Below are 18,277 nucleotides of genomic sequence, written 5' to 3' on the forward strand. Positions count from 1 at the left end.
ATATCTGAAATAGTAGATCAAAATGAACTTTTGGTAATTATACCCTGTGGTTCTTTAATTTTTTTGTGTATTTTCCTCCAATTTTTAAAATAAGGAACTTTGTCTCATTTTTTTGTGCCTTTCCATCCCTTGCTTTCCCCCACCGTGGCACGTCACAATGACTGTATTAGGAATGGAACACAGAAATATAGTCCATGGTAACAAATCAGTTTCCTAGACTAGCCTTTTCAGTGCATATTTATTTTGCAGACTCAGCTCATTTTTAATAATAAGCTTTGTTGGATTATTTGCATTTCTTCAGTTAAAATCTAATTTCAGCTTGTGAAATAGGTAGTTGTAAGGTTGGAATTTGGGGAAGTCAAATTTCCTATATTATTTGTATTTGAATATTCATTTTAGAAAAGGTCCACTGAGATTTGTAGAGTGGGTATGCAGTAACGTATGAAGTATGTGAGAGTTGATGTTTCTTTAAAAAATAAAAATAAAAATAAAAATAAAGCTTTTTGCCTAGAAAGACTACCAAATAAGAGTCAAAGACTTAAGGTATCTCCTGAAATTGAGAGCAATGAGTGTTTATTTAAAAATAATAATTTCTAGTGATTCCTCTTTTTAAAACCTCTCATTTATCATGAGCTGTCAAGTTCTGGATAGTTTCCTGGATCTCAGTTTTAAAATTTTCTCTAATAGCAGGGAACTCAACAGAAACTAAATGTCTGAGACGCACATCTAAGTAATCAATCCACTAGTCTCTGTCGGCTTTCTCTAAGGAAGGGGTTGGGATGTGGGGTGGGGAACCCTTCTTTTGTTTCTCAACCATTTTCCAAAACTCCATGTTGAGGACAAATGGTGACTAAGGGAATATATATAGAATGTTCATCATATTTTGTAGAAAGGAGAGTAAAGGCGCACCAAGGCCATGTGTCTTTGGGTTCTGTAAGATACTTGAGGGATTGCCTTTCTGTGGTTGATTGTTTTACTCATTTCATAGGAATATATATATATGTACACACACATATGTATATATGATATATGTTTATAATATATATGATATATGTATAAAATCAGTTTCATATTTACTTTTCCAAATGGTTTATGTTGGGAACAATTCAAGTTAATGTTAGATAATGATTAATGATTGAGTTTGGACTTGAAGAAATACTTTCTCTGAACTTTCTGTACATGTTTTCAACTTTGTAACCCTGCCCCTTGTATGGCCATTGTAATTGGTAAATTTGACCTAATTATAATAAAGATTTTTATTTCAAGTTACCAGTGAATGTTATTTTCACCTCTACCAATGTCTAAGCAAGTAACTGCCTCTCTTCCTCTCCCAACCCCCACCATCACAAGTACAGAAATCTGTTTGCCTCACTGTTCCTTGTAACAGGTAACATAGATCAATAAAATACCCTTCATCATTAGTGACACAGAGGTTAGATTGATCCTCATTATTGTCCAACTCTGTCTTTAGTCTTTGAATCACCCTGTTGAATGATTATGTTGACATAACAAGCACCTACTTGACTTTGACTTTCTTTCTTTTTTTTTTTTTTTTTTTTTTTTGGCAGACAGAGTCTGGCTGTGTCGCCCAGGCTGGAGTGCAGTGGCGTGATGTCAGCTCACTGCAACCTTCACCTCCTGGGTTCAAGCGATTCTCATGCTTTGGCCTCCCAAGTAGCTAGGACTATAGGCATGTATCACCACGCCCAGCTAATGTTTTGTATTTTTAGTAGAGATGGGGTTTCGCCATGTTGCCAAGGCTTATCTTGAACTCCTAAGCTCAGGCAGTCCGCCTACCTTGGTCCTCCAAAGTGCCGGGATTACAGGTGTGAGCCACCATGCCCAGCCCCTACTTGACATTTTTTTACTTACTGTTCTGCACTTACATTATGAACAATGTGTGTGTTATGACTACATCTAACTGCTTTGTTCCAATTGTACAATCACAAGGAGACTCATGTTTGCTAAGAGTTTATATTAATTCATATTATATTTTTATTTATAAAACAAAATTTGAAACTGAAACACCCTCTTAGCTGTGGCCTCCAATTGACACTTATTTTATCTTTTTTGAGTGACTGCTTAGTCAGACATCAACTTCCATTAAGTACAGAACATTTAGTACCACAGTGGGTTGCTGTTACTATTTTATTTTATTTTGTTATTGTTGTGGGGTTTTTTTCCCTTGACCTTAAGTTGGATTTTAAACTAAGGCTCAGTCCTAACTTTTACTAAACAACTATAGATTTATTGTTTCCTGGACTTCATATTGAGGTTTAGAATTTAGTTTTATTTTAAAGATAACAAGTCATTTCAAAAGAACAAAAAGGGGGTTCAGGAATTTAAGAATAATATGGATCAATCTGACAATTCCAGCAGCAGGCCAGAGAGGTAGGTAGGTTTCCACATGTGTAGGTTTGATAGCCATGGAAGACTTTGTGCAAATTTTATTGCTACTTTTAGAATATTTACTATTTCCATTTTGGTGTTGAGTATTGTGATCATATAATATTTTCATCCCTCCCCCCCCAAATAAAGGCAGTGATCTAATGGCTGGATATATCTCTAGGAAATGATAGTCCTTTGAGCCATCTCATCTTTTTTGGCTAACTCCACCATGCCTGTTAAGATCTATAACCATGAGTAATTTCCTTATTTGTGAGAAGAACCTTTGGTAATCTGAGACAAATTTATTAAACCTCAGTTTTTATACTACAAGACTACAGTAACTAAAACAGCCTGGTACTGGTTCAAAAACAGACACATAGACCAATGGGACAGGTTAGAGAACCCAGAAATAAAGCCACACACATACAACCATCTGATCTTTGACAAAGTCAACAATAACAAGCAATGGGAAAAGGATTCCCTATTCAGTAAATGGTGCTGGGATAATTGACTAGCCATCATATGCATAAGATTGAAACTGGACCTTTTCCTTTCACCATATACAAAATTCAACTCAAGATGGATCAAAGACTTACATGTGAGACCTAAAACTATAAACTCTAGGAGAAAACCTGGATTTCATGATGAAGTCTCCAAAAGCAATTGCAAAAAAACGAAAATAAACTAGTATGACATAATTAAAGAGCCTTCTGCACGGCAAAAGAAACTATCAACGTAGAAAACAGACAACCTGCAGAATGGTAGAAAATATTTACAAACTATGCATCCAACAAAGGTGTAATATCCAGAGTTTATGAGGAACTTAACCCAACAGGTAAACAACCCCATAAGAAAATAGTCAAAGGACATGAACATCCACTTCTCAGAAGACGTACACACAGCCAACATGCATATGGAAAAATGCTCAACATCACTAATCATCAGAGAAGTGCAAATCAAAACCGCAGGGAGATACCTTCTCATACCAGTCAGGATGACTGTTATTAAAATGTCAGAAAATAACAGATGTCGGCGAGGTTGTGGAGAAAAGGGAACACTTATACACTGCTGTCCAGCCACTGTGAAAAGCAGGAGGTTTCTCACAGAATTTAAAACAGAACTACCATTCAACCCAGCAGTCCCATTTACTGGGTATATACCCGAAGGAATAGAAATTATTCTACCAAAAAGACACAAGCACAAGTATGTTCATTGCAGCACTATCCACAATAGCAAAGACATGGAATCAACCACCTAGATGTCCATAACAGTGGTCTGAATGAAGAAAATTTGGTACATATATACCTTGGAATACTATGCAGCCATAAAAAAACATGAAATTATGTCCTTTGCAGCAACATGGATGCAGCTGGAGGCCATTACCCTAAGCAAATTAACACAGGAACAGAAAACCAAATACTGCATGTTCTCACCTATATTGGTAACTAAACATTGAATACACATGGACACAAAGGTGGGAACAATAGACACCCGGCCTACTTGAATGGGGAAGGTAGCAGGAGGATGAAGGTGGAAAAACTGCCTATCAGGTCCTCTGCTCACTTACTTGGCTTATGAAATCATTTGTACTCCAAACCCCAATGCCGTACAATTTACCTATGTAACAGACCTGCACATGTACCCCCTGAACCTAACATAAAAGGGGTGGGGAAACATTATGTTGTATACTTTAAATAAATACAATTTATTTTTTAAGCTGAAAAAAAACCCCTCAGTTTTCTTATCTATAAAGTTGGGAATACTGGTCGCCTTTTCATAGAGTTGTGAAGGATTTTTCTTGGAGGCTGGGGAGACAGAGTCTCACTCTGTCACCCATGCTGGAGTGCAGTGGTGCAATCTTGGCTTACTGCAACCTCCACCTCCTGGGTTCAAGCAATTCTCTTGCCCCAGCCTCTGAGTAGCTAGGATTACAGACACATGCCACCATGCCCAGCTAATTTTTGCATTTTTAGTAGAGATGGGGTTTCACCATATTTGCCAGGTTGGTCTCCAACTCCTGACCTCAAGTAATCTGCCTACCTTGGCCTCCCAAAGTGCTGGGATTACCAGCGTGAACCACCACACCTGGCCAGAGTTGTAAAGGATATTAAATGAGATAATCTGTGTAGAGCATAGTACCTGGAATTCTGTGATTGCTTTAAAATGTTTCATTAAATTACTGATTTTGTAGTTTAGACATGTTTATGTATACATGCATCTCTATTTAGTATCTATATTAGACCAATTTCTATTACCACTTATTTCAGTTGGTGTATTATACTTGTCTTAACTCTTTAGGTCCCAACAGAATCTTTTTCTGAGGTTTGTTTTGTTTCATAATATAGCCCTCAACTCTTTTAATATGATGCTAAATTATATTAAAGTGAAACTTAAATACAATTTATTATTACCCAGAGCACAATCAATGTCATTTTGTTAATAGCTTCTAATTAAGTCATAGTGGTCATCTGTCAGGTAAAGAGTTAAGACTTCCTATATACTGATCAATAGCCAACGTAGTCTCCTTTTCAGATGGACTTGAGCCAATTTAGTGGTCTGTACCTTGCATGTAGTTCCTTTTTGTTTGGAACTCAAAAGTTGTGTGGAATGTTCCATGATATTTTATTATACCATTTATCTGCCTGCTCATTGAGCTTCTTGGTCTGCCCATCTCCTAATACTCTTTGTCTTTATGCATCTTATTTATATGTTTTGCTAAGTACTGATGGCAAAGATACTAAGTGTCTTTATGGTGTGTGGGGGTGTGTGTGTATGTATGAAAAATATAAAGTTATGTGAATGTGGTCTTTCCCTCTATCTCAAAATCTTATTGTACTATATTTGCCTATTTTCGAACAGTGGTTGACCACAGGTAACTGAAATTGCAGTTAAGGAGGGGAACTACTGTATTGATAAAATGTTAGTGCTTTTTAATATTTAATGACGTAGTTACTTAAAACTTGTCCCTTTGGTATTTAGGTCAAACAAACCACCATTATACAACTACCCCACTTGTACATCTATTTTTCTGTGCATGCTAGGCAAACGGACCATTAAGTCTATTACAAGCACTAGAATTTTAGCTATTCTTAATAGCCTGTTCCTCTCAGTGAATGGTATTTATAAAATACATACATAAACATGGCGTGATGGGTCTGTTTTCTTTCTTATATTTCATTGAAGGAGTAAATTTTGATTATGGGGCAATCTGGATGACATAGTAATGCTAATAAACATCATTATTATGATTTTATAATATGATATTTGAGCAATGTAACTTTAAAAAAGTCGCTCAACACCACTGAATATAGTTTCCTCTCATCTGTAAAAAGTGATCATTGAATCCAGTCTGAAATATTTCAAGAGAAGCTCATATAAAATCAATAGCCTTTTAGGAATAAGAACCTAGTGCTTTGTGGGATAATTAAATTTTTCTCCATTTGCGCACTTAGTGCCATCTGTATTACTCAGTGCTGCTCAATGCCAGGTTCATTTGGGTTTTTTCTCCCATTTTTCTTCATTTTTGTCTATTTCTGCTTTAAGTTTTCAGATCTGTCAATTTCCATGTCAGTTGTATATAAAATTTTGGCTAGCATTTAAAAGCAGCTCATGTCTTTTAGAACTTAAAATGAAGAAAATTTCACTAGTGATCTAAGGATAGTAGCTTGTCATAGTTTGTGTAGGGTCTAAGTTGTTTTCTAGAACTTCAAATAACTTTAAAATTTCATAGTAACTTTCATCAAGAAAAACTAAAATAGCATTTGTTGTTTTGTTTTTTAACCAAATATGCTGCTTTGTGGTCTTGGCATATCTTTGATTATTCTTTTAAGTGTGGAACAACAGGTCTGGTTCTTGAAAGTACAGCCATCTCTTTGCTTATGCTAAAGAAAGCTGTTCAAACTGCCAAGAATTTTAAGTTTGGAAAGATTTTTTGTAAGTAATAACTTCTTTTCAAAAGATTGTTTTTACTATTCCCAGCCTAGAAATAATGCAAACCAGATTTATTTGGAAGAAGTTGTGATATAGTAAAGTAACTTAATTCAGCCCCCATTTATGGAGTTCTCTTCCATTGTGAGGACTACAAGATAGTCCCCATTCCCAAGCTTGCAAGGTGGTCAGTAGCTTCTCAGGTTGGATTTTTAAAATAACAGTTTTATGGAGATAATTCACATACCATGCAATTTGCCCATATAAAGTATACAATTCAGTGGTTTTTAATATAGTCACAGAGTTGTACAACTATCACCACAATAATTTTAGAACATGTTCATCACTCCAAAAATAAATCTCATTAGCAGCCACTCCTCATTTTCCCATAGTGCTAGGCAGCCATTAATCTGTTTTCTACCTCTATAGATTTGTCTCTTCTCAACATTTCATATAAATGGAGTCATACAATATGTGGTCCTTGGTGACTAGCTTCTTTCACTTACAATGTTTCAAGGTTCATCCATGTTGAAGCACATATCAGTATTTCATTTCCTTTTATTGCCATGTAATATTCCACTTTCTGGATTACCATATGACAAAATACTATACTTTGTGTTTGTCAGTTGATAGATGTTTGGGTTGTTTCTACTTTTTGCTATTAATGAAAAAATATGCTATAATTATATAATAGTCAAAGATGGGAAATAACCAATTGTCTTTGAGTAGGCAAATGATTAAACAAATAATGATACAGCCATACCATAGAATAGCATTCAGCAGTAAAAAGGAACAAATTATTGATATGACAGCCTCCACAAATCTTCAGTAAATGATTGAGTGAAAAAAGCCAATCCCCAAAGGTTTTATATATTACATATTTTCATTTGTATAATATTCTTTAAATGACAATTATAGCAATAGAGAATGGATTAGTGGTTGCTGCTGATTAAGGAGGGAGTGGAAATGGGCATTGCTATTAAAGGGCAGCATGAGGAGTACTTCTGGTGATGGAAATAATCTCCTTCTTGACTATATTACTGTCAGTGTCCTGGTTGTGATACTGTAATATAGCTTTGAAATGTGTTGCCGTTGGGAGAAACTGGGGAAAAGGGCATAAGGGATGTCTGTATTATTTATTATAGATAATTATATAAAAATATTTTTTTGGAAAAAAACAAAACTCAGTTGGCTCTTTCAGCATTCTACCTGGAAATCTTAGCCTGCTCCACATTTGTTAAGCATGTTTTCTAGTTTTCAAGTTAACACATTCTTGTTAGTTTGTGTTCTCATTATGCAACATAACCCTCTCTCCAGCCTCCAGTAGCAGTCTCGTCACTGCCTTGTCAACCTCCCCTAATAGCCTCCCCGCTGCCTAGGCCCCAGAGCTAATGCCACGTTTTCAGTTTTTGTTATTACAGCACCAGTAACACCAGTTTTCACTTTAGTTATCTGTTGCTGTGTAAAAAAAAAGAAACAACAAAAACAAAGCTTTGTGTCTTTAACAATTTATTATTTCTCATGATTCTGTACGTTGACTGAGTAGCACCTTACCTGCTTTTACCTGGACTCATTAATGTTTGCGATAGTTAGCTGGGGGGGTCTGCTGGGAACCTGGCTTATTGGGGACAGCTGGGCCTCTTTCTCCTCATTTTTCATTATGGGCTTCTTCATGGTGTGGCAGCTGCACGACCCTCAAAGTGTATAATGTCACTTCAGCCACATTCTTTTAGTCAAAGCAAATCACAAGTCCAAACCAGATTTAAGGGATAGGAAAATAGTCTCTACTTCTTAGTGGAAAAAGTGGATTGCAGGGAAGCATGGAAGAATTCTTGAGGCCATCTTTGAAAAACGATATACCACAGAGCCCAAATCAGGAGTCCAGCTCATCTAGAGGCATCTAACAGGTAACTCAGGTGGAAAGGGCTCTACAAGTGGACCTGAATACGAGCAAACCAGATTGTAAGATAGGCAAGCATGGCACTAGCAGTGCTGGTGAGCTCAGAAGTGAACGTAGGGATATTTTTCTCAGTCTGTGAACACTTTGGGTTAATTTGATAATGAACAGCTTTACAAAATACATGGTATAAGCATATGTCAGATACTGTTTAAGTATATTAACAGTTATACAATGTTACCTCTGTTACTTTGAGTTTTGAGGGTTCTTATACTAATCTAAGTGGATTGGGAATATAGCTTTCATATGTATGACTGTTTTTGTTTAATAGCTCAGGTATTGTTTGGGGGTTTTCTTTTCGTAAGTGTGTTTTGTATCCTATCTTAACCTGTGAGCAAACTTTTAAAAATTCTTTGGCGAGGAAAGAACATGGTATACTATAAAATTCAGGAGGGCCCTGAAAATTGTGGTATTAATATTTTCCTTTGACTGTATTGAGATTGGATTTGCTTATATTGGATTAATGTTTATGTATATATTTTGGATTGTTTGTGCTTTGTTTTGAAATTATTTCGGACCTACAAAAGAGTTGGCAAAAATAGTGAAAGAATTCCTGTTTGTCCTTTACCCAGATTCCCTAAATGATAATATCTTCCATAACCACGTTGTAATTATCAGTTTCAGGAAATTAACATTGATGTAAATATTATCAAATTTACAGATTCTATTTAAATTTCACCAATTGTCTCACTAATGTCCTTTTCCTGGTCTAGGATCTGATCCAAGATTACATGTTGCATTTAATTGTCACGTCTTAGTCTCCTTTGTCTTCTTTAATCTGGAACAGTTCCTTACAGATCCTTAATCTTTGTTTTTCTTGTTTTCTTTTTTTGAGATAGAGTCTCGCTCTGTCACCCAGGCTGGAGTGCAGTGGTGTGATCTCGGCTCACTGCAAGCTCCACCTCCCAGGTTCACACCATTCTCCTGCCTCAGCCTCCTGAGTAGCTGGGACTACAGGCACCTGCCACCATGCCCGGCTAATTTTTTTGTATTTTTAGTAGAGACGGGATTTCACCGTGTTAGCCAGGATGGTCTCGATCTCCTGACCTTATGATCTGCCTGCCTTGGCCTCCCAAAGTGCTGGGATTACAGGCGTAAGCTACCGCGCCCAGCCTGGTCTTTATTTTTCATGACCTTGACATGATTGAAGAGTACTGGCCAGTTGTTTTGTACAATGATCCTCAGTTTAAGGCAGTCAATTGATTTGATTCAGAGGAACCTAGTCTTCTGTAGTTCTGCTTTGAAATGGTTGAATATACTGAAACATTGCAGAAATAATATTCTTATCTGTGAATAATAATCCTAGGAGTTGGATGGCTAAGGGACTGGATAGAAATGTAATGATTGGGAGTATCTTTAAGTGGCTCTGTGTTTAGAGTATCTGTTTTATAGGTACTTATTTTCAGAAATCCTCCCCCAAAAATGTGCTTTCAGATGTATAATTCATAGAATCATAAACAGCCCTTTGTAGTATCCTCAGAGAGCTTGAAAATGTTTTTGTCTTTCTGCAGTGCTGACATTGATGTGTTTTAAACGGGTAGACATTGTGCTATTTGCAAAGCCTTCTATCTAAACTAAGCAGATAGTTGTAACATTTTATCTGTGGCTGGCTAAAGTTCTTTAACACCCATATTTCTTAAAGCAAATTGTGAACTATTTTCATGAATACAGGATTTTTTTTTTTTTTTTTTGAGATGGAGTCTCACTCTGTTGCCCAGGCTGGAGTGCAATGGCGTGATCTCAGCTCACTGCAACCTCCGCCTCCCAGGTTCAAGCGATTTTCCTGCCTCAGCCTCCCGAGTAGCTGGGATTACAGGCACCTATCACCACGCCCAACTAATTTTTTGTATTTTCAGTAAAGGCGGGGTTTCACTATGTTGGCCAGGCTGGTCTCAAACTCCTGAACTCGTGATCTGCCCTCTTGGCCTCCCAAAGTGCTGGGATTATGGGCATGAGCCACTGTGCTGGCCTGAATACAGAAACTTTTTTGCCTCACTCCATCACCCAGACTGGAATGCAGTGGTGCGATCATGGCTCACTGCAGCCTCAACCTCCTGGGCTCAAGGAATCCTCCCACCTCCACCTCCTGAGTAGCTAGGACTACAGGTGCATGCCAACACACCTGGCTTTTTTTTTTTTTTTAATTTATTTTGTAGAGACAGGGTTTCACTATGTTGCCCAGGCTGATCTGGAACTCCTGGCCTCAAGTGATCCTCCCACCTCAGTCTCCCAAAATGCTGGGATTATAAGCATGAGCCACCACGCCCAGGCTAAACTCTATTTAAAAAAAAAAAAAAAAAAAAAATTACAAAAATATGATTTACTGAGTACTATTTTTAAAAAATTAATATGTAAAGAAATATGTAATAAGCTACAATATTTCTTCAAAAAAATCAATCTTACTCTCCTCTCTAGCATATATTCATTCTCAATTAACATTTCCTACCCCTTCTCCCTTCCGTTTCCTACCTGACCATAACTTAGAGTTTCTATGGCATTGTTTTTCAAGCTGTGGGTCACAACCCATTAGTGGATCATGAATCCATTTGACTAGCGTTTATTAAAATGAAATAGATTAAAATAGAAAATATTGGAATATACCACATAGTAAGGGAAAGTATGTCATTAATTTATTTCAGTTATGTATCTTATATATTTGTATGTGAATACAATATAAAATGTTTGAAAGCCACCATTCTGGAGTGTTTCATCTATTTGTGTCTTGAACCTAATGTTTTTTAAACATGCATGTTGGATAGTTGTTGCATAAATATTTGCATAAGATTTTTAAAACTAGAATTCTGTATATACATGATACCTTGTTTCTATTCTGCATGGCCAAAGGCTACATCAGAGGGAAACCTTAGTGTTCACAAGTTTTATAACTACTTTTAAAAAATTTGTTCTTTGCAGCATTTTAAAAGAATGTTGTTTAAGACTATTTTTTCCCTAATGTAATTCATGCTGGTTTGTACTAGTTCCTGTTACTCTGAAATAATTAGAAAATATGACTTTGCATATGTGGTATTAAAAGTAGGAGTTGGGGGCCGGGCACAGAGGCTCATGCCTGTAATCTTATCACTTTGGGAGGCCAAGGCAGGAGGATCACTTCAGCCCAGCTGGGCACAGTGGCTCATGCCTGTAATCCCAATGCTTTGGGAGGCTGAGGTGGGCAGACCATGAGGTCAGTAGTTCGAGACCAGCATGGTCAATATGGTGAAACCCCGTCTCTACTAAAAAAAAATACAAAAATTAGCTGGGCATGGTGGCACGCGCCTGTAGTCCCAACTACTCATGAGGCTGAGGCAGGAGAATCTCTTGAACCCAGGAGGGGGATGTTGCAGTGAGCCAAGATCACGTCACTGCACTCCAGCCTGGGTGACAAAGTGAGACTCCATCTCAAAAAGAAAAAAAAAAAAAAAGGCAGTTGATGACATTGACATAATTTAATTGAACCATGAGTTTCTGTTAGCTCTGAAAATATCAATTTCAAATCGAGCATTATAATCTAAGATCTTTTTATATGAATAAAAAATTGTTCTAATATTTTTGAGAAGCTACTTTTTAAAGTGCACCTGTTAATTCTGAGGGCAAAATGTAAAAGTTCGGCTTGACCCATGTAAATTTTGAATTTAATGAATTTATCATGGATGTCCTTCTTTGTGTTTATTAATGCAGATAACAAGAGTAATCCACAGACTTAAAACATGAGCTCAGATGCCAGCCAAGGTGTGATTACCACTCCTCCTCCTCCCAGCATGCCTCACAAAGAGAGATATTTTGACCGCATCAATGAAAATGACCCAGAATACATTAGGGAGAGGAACATGTCTCCTGATCTACGACAAGACTTCAACATGATGGAGCAGAGGAAACGAGTTACTCAGATCCTGCAAAGTCCTGTGAGTTGAATTAGAAGGCTGTAATTTTTCTCCGTCTTTGGAAATATTAGTATAATAAGGTAGAAGGTTTCTCAAACTACCCTCAGGTTAAAAAAGGGGTGGTGGAGGAGTGGTGACCAGTTGCTTCCAGTCTTTCAAAGGAGAAATGGACATCTAATTTGTGTATTTGATTTGCAGAGCCTTAATGACAAACTAGTATTGTGTTTGGTGGTTTAAATTTTGTGTGTTTTTTGGGTATAGCACTTTATTAAAGGAGGATACCCAATTCAGACTGAATATGTAAAGAAAAGAAAGGCATGACTCAAGTCATAGGAACCAATAAATAAGTTAGGTATATCCCATGCCTGTATTTTCTTCTTCCTTTGGGTACCTTGACGCTCAGAGTGGCATGAGAAGACTTAAGGTTTTTGAGGAAGTCTGTGATTTGGCAGCCTAGTATTACATATGCCTACTGCAGGCACACATGCATACACACTAAATTAACTAAATTAAAAGTAGATTATAGGCCAGGCTCAGTGGCTCACAGTGTAATCCCAGCACTTTGGGAAGCCGAGGCAGGAGGCTCACTTGAGCACAGGAGTTTGAAACCAGCCTAGGCAGCATAGTGAATCCTTGTCTCTACAAAAAAATTTAAAAATTAACTGGATGTGGTGGTGTGCACATGTAGTCCCACCTACTCCTGGGAGGCTGAGGCAGGAGGATCACTTGAGCCCAGAAGGTCAAGACTGCTGTGAGCCGTGATCATGCCACTGCATTCCAGCCTGGGCAACAGAGTGAGACCTTATCTCAAAAAAAAAAAAAAAAAAAAAAAAAAATTCAACTCAAGCCGAAAAATCCTGTCTGCACAGCAATAGTCAGACTTTGTGAATCATATTCAAATGATCTGTTTTCTTACAAAATCTTAGTGGAAATGTATTAATACATGATGGAAAATGAGAAAACAGCTTGATTTAAAATGCAAAATGAATTCGTAACTTTCTGCATAATGAAGATCATGCACCCCTAAGGCAGAGTTCAGCACACACACACATGATGCCCAGGTTAGGGTTATATTAGGTTTCCAACTTGGGTATCAAAATTAGCACCAAGGCATAGAGCTGCCTGAAGTAGCCCTGGTAAATCATTTTTGTTATGTCCTTGTGAATTTAATCATAGAGGTAAGTCCAAAACCAAAGGGGAATTCCACTCTAAGTAATTAATTCTCCCATACCAGTGGCCTTGGTGAAAGCATTGAAGTACAAGTTATAAAAACAATGTAAGCTTTGAGTAATTTTATTATTTTATAGTGCCTACTTTAAAGAAACTCTTTCCAAATGGAAAGATTCATCAGAAAAGTCATGATGAGAGAGTAAATGTTCAGTGCCTTACTTTATGCAAACTTGAGTGTCTAGGTTTGTAAAGACTTGAAGAGCACATTAATTATTTAGATCAAAATAGATTTGTTTCCTTCTCCAAAGAAACCCCATTTTTCAGAACTAACTTACTAGACCAGAAATGGTGGCTCACGCCTGTTGTAAGCCCAGCACTTTAGGATGCCAAGGCAGGAGGATTGCTTGAGCCTAGGAGTTTGAGACGAGCCTGGGCAACATAGTGAGACCCAGTCTTTGCAAGAAATTAAAAAATTAGTTGAGCGTGGTGGTGTGAGTCTGTAGTGTCATACTTGGGAGGCTGAGGTGAAAGGATTACTTGAGCCCAGTAGATCAAGGCTACAGTGAACCGTGATCACACCACGGCACTCCAGCCTGGGTGACAGAGCAAGACCCTGCCTCAAAAAAAACTTTTAAAGAACTTATCAACCAAATGATTGTAGTAACAGCATATAGTAACTGAAAGAATGAAGTGAAGTTTCAGTTTTGGTTAAGGTTGTTAAATATTGAGATTTCTTTAGGAAGTATCTCAAAGAGGACCATTGAATTCTAACTGTAGAGTCTAAATGAAAAAAAGTACTAAACTCCATTTTTATGCCAGGGTTTTTGTTTTATAGTTTACCCATTAAACTAAAGGTGCATAATGTTAAGTAGATTAATGTTTTTATACTTAGTATTTCTATTTGTAAATTTTCTTAAAAGTAAAAATTTTACTTATGTCTTGGAGAACTTAGTGAAATAATGGGAAAGGGCAAACGCATAGTGTATCATTTCCCTATTCACTTAACAAGAATGATCACTTTCTGCCCAGAGAGGAACAAAGAAGGCTGAGATTTAAAAGAATTAAAAGTTGATATTTTTTTTCCTAGATCTTGGCTAATGAATTTAAAATCTTCTTTGTGAAAGACTTAAGAAAGTGTATACATTTTGTCTTCCTGCCATATTTTAGGACAGTGGTTTTCAAGTTTCTTTTAATGCAACAGAAACTTCACCAAGGGAAATGATGCTTGGTGGCTTGTATTAGTTATCTACTGCTAAATAACAAATTATTCCAGAACTTAGCAGCTTAAAACAAGCATTCATTATCTCACTGTTTCTGTGGGTCAGAAGTTTAGGAGCAGGTTAGCTGAGTTTTTCTGGCTCAAGTTCCCTGATGAAGTTGCAGTCAATATGTTAGCCAGGGCTGCTGTCATGTGAACGCTTTACTGGGGCTGGAGGATGCACTCTTAAGATGGATCACTCACGTGGCTGTTGGCAAAAGACCACAATTCCTTGCCACGTGGACTTTTTCTAAAGCTGCTTTGAGTGTTCTTCCCCAGAGCAAGGATCCAAGAGAGAGTAGCCTCCAATGCTGCTTTTGAACTAATCTCAGACATCACACACTATCACTTCTACCATATTTATTAGTTAGAAGTGAGTCATTCAGTTCTCCCCATGCTCCAGGGGAGAGAAATTAAGCTCCATCTTTTGAAGAGAGAATTGTCCACTCTCTGGTTACTATTTATTTATTTAGAGACAGGGTCTTACTGTGTTGTCCAGGGTAGTGTGCAGTGGCTGTTAACAGGCACAATCATAGCACACAAAATCCTGTACTCAAGCGATCCTCTTGCCTCAGCCTCTTGAGTACCTGGGACTACAGGTATGTGCCACCATGCCTGGAAGATCACAATTCATTTTAAAGGAACTGCAGTCTGTCCTTCTGCCACAATTTATTTTTCTTCCTCCCACATGCAAAATACACTCTTCTTCTCCTAGCACCTCCTAAAAAGTCTTGTCCCATTCCAACATTAGCTTGAATCCAGAATCTCATCATCTAAATGTGGTCCAGCTGCAGATGATCGTCCTCAGGGTGTAGAACCTTAAGTACAGGTCCTGTCAATCTATTAACCTGTGAAATAAAGATTCATGTTATCTGCTTCCCAGTGGCAGGAGAGGGCATAAGATAACTGCTACAGACATTCCTCTTCAAAAAGGAGAAAACTGAGAAAGTCAAAGGAGTCACTGGTCCAAAGCAATTGTGAAATCTATCTGGACAAATGTTTGGAAGTGTTTTGATTAGGACTCAGTCCTACTATTTACCAGGACTGAACCTCCCTGGTGCTTGGCTCTGCCCACTAGGTTCTTGGTTCCACTGTCTAAATCATCCTTCCTTTTTCTTGAAAGGTAGCCTGTGTTTGCCACTTTGTGTTTTTCTTAGTCTGCTTTCTTCTTACAGAAGTTTTAGGGGTCCAAAGGCCCCTTTTCCTTTTGTACTGTCTTTGTTCCTTTCAGCCCAAGCTTACAGTGTTTCTGCTGATATAATTCTTTAAAAAATTTTGTCAGTCTCCTGTAAATATTGGGATTCACTCTGTTAAAATCCATAACCAATAAAGATTAAAGTCAGATTTTACTAATTCATGTTTGTAAGTGACAAATTTGTACACCTTCTATTTAAAATTCTCAGCTAATTTGGGTAGAAGGGAAATCAGGAGAGAAATTAATAAAAGCAAAGTATAATACTTTTTTATTAAGCACTTACTATATGCCAACCACCTATTATGCATCTTTAATTCTCAAAGCAATTCAGTTAAAGAAGTATTAAGATGCCTAAGTTATAGATGCGTAAACTGAAACTTAGAGACATTAAATAACTTGCTGAAGTTTTACAGCTTAGTTAAATGATGTGGTCAGAATTTAAACTGAAAAGCTCACACCTGTAATCACTAGGCTGTACCACTTACAGCATTCAATGACAATGAAAAAATTCTGCCTGTATGTTTTCATATCATCTTATTCATCTTCAAAGCCTGCTGCTCAAGTTAATTCAACACAACCTGGAAGAGTTTATAATCACAAGACATTTTGGTGTAAATGTAAATTTGGATGACAAAAATCACCCCTTACTGCTTTGAGCTGAGAAAATAACAAATAATTTTTCTTATTCTGGCCCTCAGGTATTACTTATTTCTAGGAATTTCACAGCCTTTTTATCATTTAATTTTTTAAAATATTTATCTTAGAAGTCAAATACCACTTGGTAAATTAATTTGGCTTGAGATTTTGTTGCAGTAGAGAAAATCCACAAGTTCTCTTTGTCCGCTGTATTCGTATGTAATGTCTGTGGAGACCCTAAGTTCTAATTTACCCCCTGTTCTCAAAACGAAGCGTCCAGGACAAACTATTGGAATTAAGTGATGCCTTTTCAAAGTTAAAGAAGCATATAAATTGAAAAACTAAGCAATAGCACATTGAATACAAGAGATGGTTATCAAATTCCGAATGCATGGATGGATAGTGAATAGCTAGGTGGGCTTTGAAACATTAAACATTTGAATATTGTCCAACAGGCTCCTACTGAACTTGACTGCTTAACAAGGAAAACAGTTGCTGGGCTTCCTAAGCCTTACCACCATGGGAAGCAGTTTAGACTGGGTGACACAAATGTGCAGTGTTATTCTGAAAAATAACAGGAGTGTATGTGGTGGTAGCCTGGGCACATGACATACTAACAGTTTTTAATAACAGGGCAATGCATACTGCTGTAAGCTTATTTTGATGCAAGGAGAAACGTCAAAGGCATATACATTTTAGGATATCACTGGAAGTAAGGCCTAAGTGTTAACAGGGTTCCTTAATTCAAATTGGTCAAAATCACCATGATCTGTGGTCAGTTGAGAAGTTTAAGAGATGCAAGTATTCTTAACTTTATTTACATTTCTGTTGTACACAGCTTCAAGAAAAATATTCTAACCTTTAGCTTCATGTTAATTAAGAGTTAGATACAGAAGAAAGACCATCCAGAAGAAAATATGGTTTATTTGTTTTTTCTCCTTTCAACAGGGCCAGTGGTATTCTATTTCCAAATGAGTACATTTCTTAATGGAGAAATTCTAAGTAAGTTTGTTATGCTCCTAATCCTGCTTTAGGAGAGCTCTAATAACATAATTATAGGGTGCCTTGGGAGCAGCAAGTCTGTAATCTTTTTTTTTTTTTTTTTTTTTTTTTTTACTTTTTGCCCCAATTTTCCTCTCTAGTAATTTTGAGGTAAGACATCCAGATGTGGATATTTAAAATTCATCTCTGATGTCTCCGATATTTATCAGTGTTATTATCTGAGTGTAAGTTAGACATTACTGATAAATGAGCCAACATGGAGGTTTTTTTTTTTTTAAGCATTAATTGAAATAATTTTATCAGGTCAGGTTTTTTAAAAAAATCAAATTGGTTCTCTTTTCTGTGACTTAAGTATTTTATCTCCCGCCACTTTCTCCTGAAAGTTCTGACCTTGGATACAGAGCTTTAAAATGTGATGCCTCAAGTGAATTCTACTTTTGGTTTATAGTATTCCAGAATATGTGAGTACTTAAAGTATATTCTTAGCCTACATGAATCTCAAATCTCTGAATATCTGACATTTTTAGAAGTCCATTTATGTCCATACTTTATGAATTCAAAGTTTATAGCCTCACTCCCTCGTCATTGATAGATATATAAAATAAAAGGGTGTGAGATTCAGATAAGGCTTTTAAGGCACCCTGTCTCTAACTTAAACATTTTGCTTTTCACCTAGTGATTTTTTTTACCATACTTTTTGGACCTATGTTTGAAGAGCTGTTCAAACTATAATGTTCTGGGGGCAAATTAAGTTTTCAAGTAGGATTTTGTTTGAGTTGAAGAATTAAATGGCTTTTTAAAAGTTTATAACATTCAATGAGGATGATAACATTCAATGAGGATGAATTTCTTATTTAAAGAAA

General features: G+C 36.8%; 1 protein-coding gene across 27 annotated transcripts in view; it reads left to right on the forward strand.

Annotated features, from left to right (window-relative positions):
• Positions 1 to 18,277, forward strand: part of ADD3 (adducin 3) — a 134,152-nt gene that overhangs the window by 81,743 nt on the left and 34,132 nt on the right. For all 27 annotated transcript variants that reach the window (XM_063727022.1, NM_001131410.1, XM_054521388.2 and 24 more), the window contains 1 exon segment: positions 11,951 to 12,174. In XM_063727022.1, the coding sequence (XP_063583092.1) occupies positions 11,980 to 12,174 (195 nt within the window). In that variant the 5' untranslated portion in view covers positions 11,951 to 11,979.

Source organism: Pongo abelii, chromosome 8, assembly GCF_028885655.2.
Source record: "Pongo abelii isolate AG06213 chromosome 8, NHGRI_mPonAbe1-v2.0_pri, whole genome shotgun sequence".
Lineage (NCBI taxonomy): Eukaryota > Metazoa > Chordata > Mammalia > Primates > Hominidae > Pongo > Pongo abelii.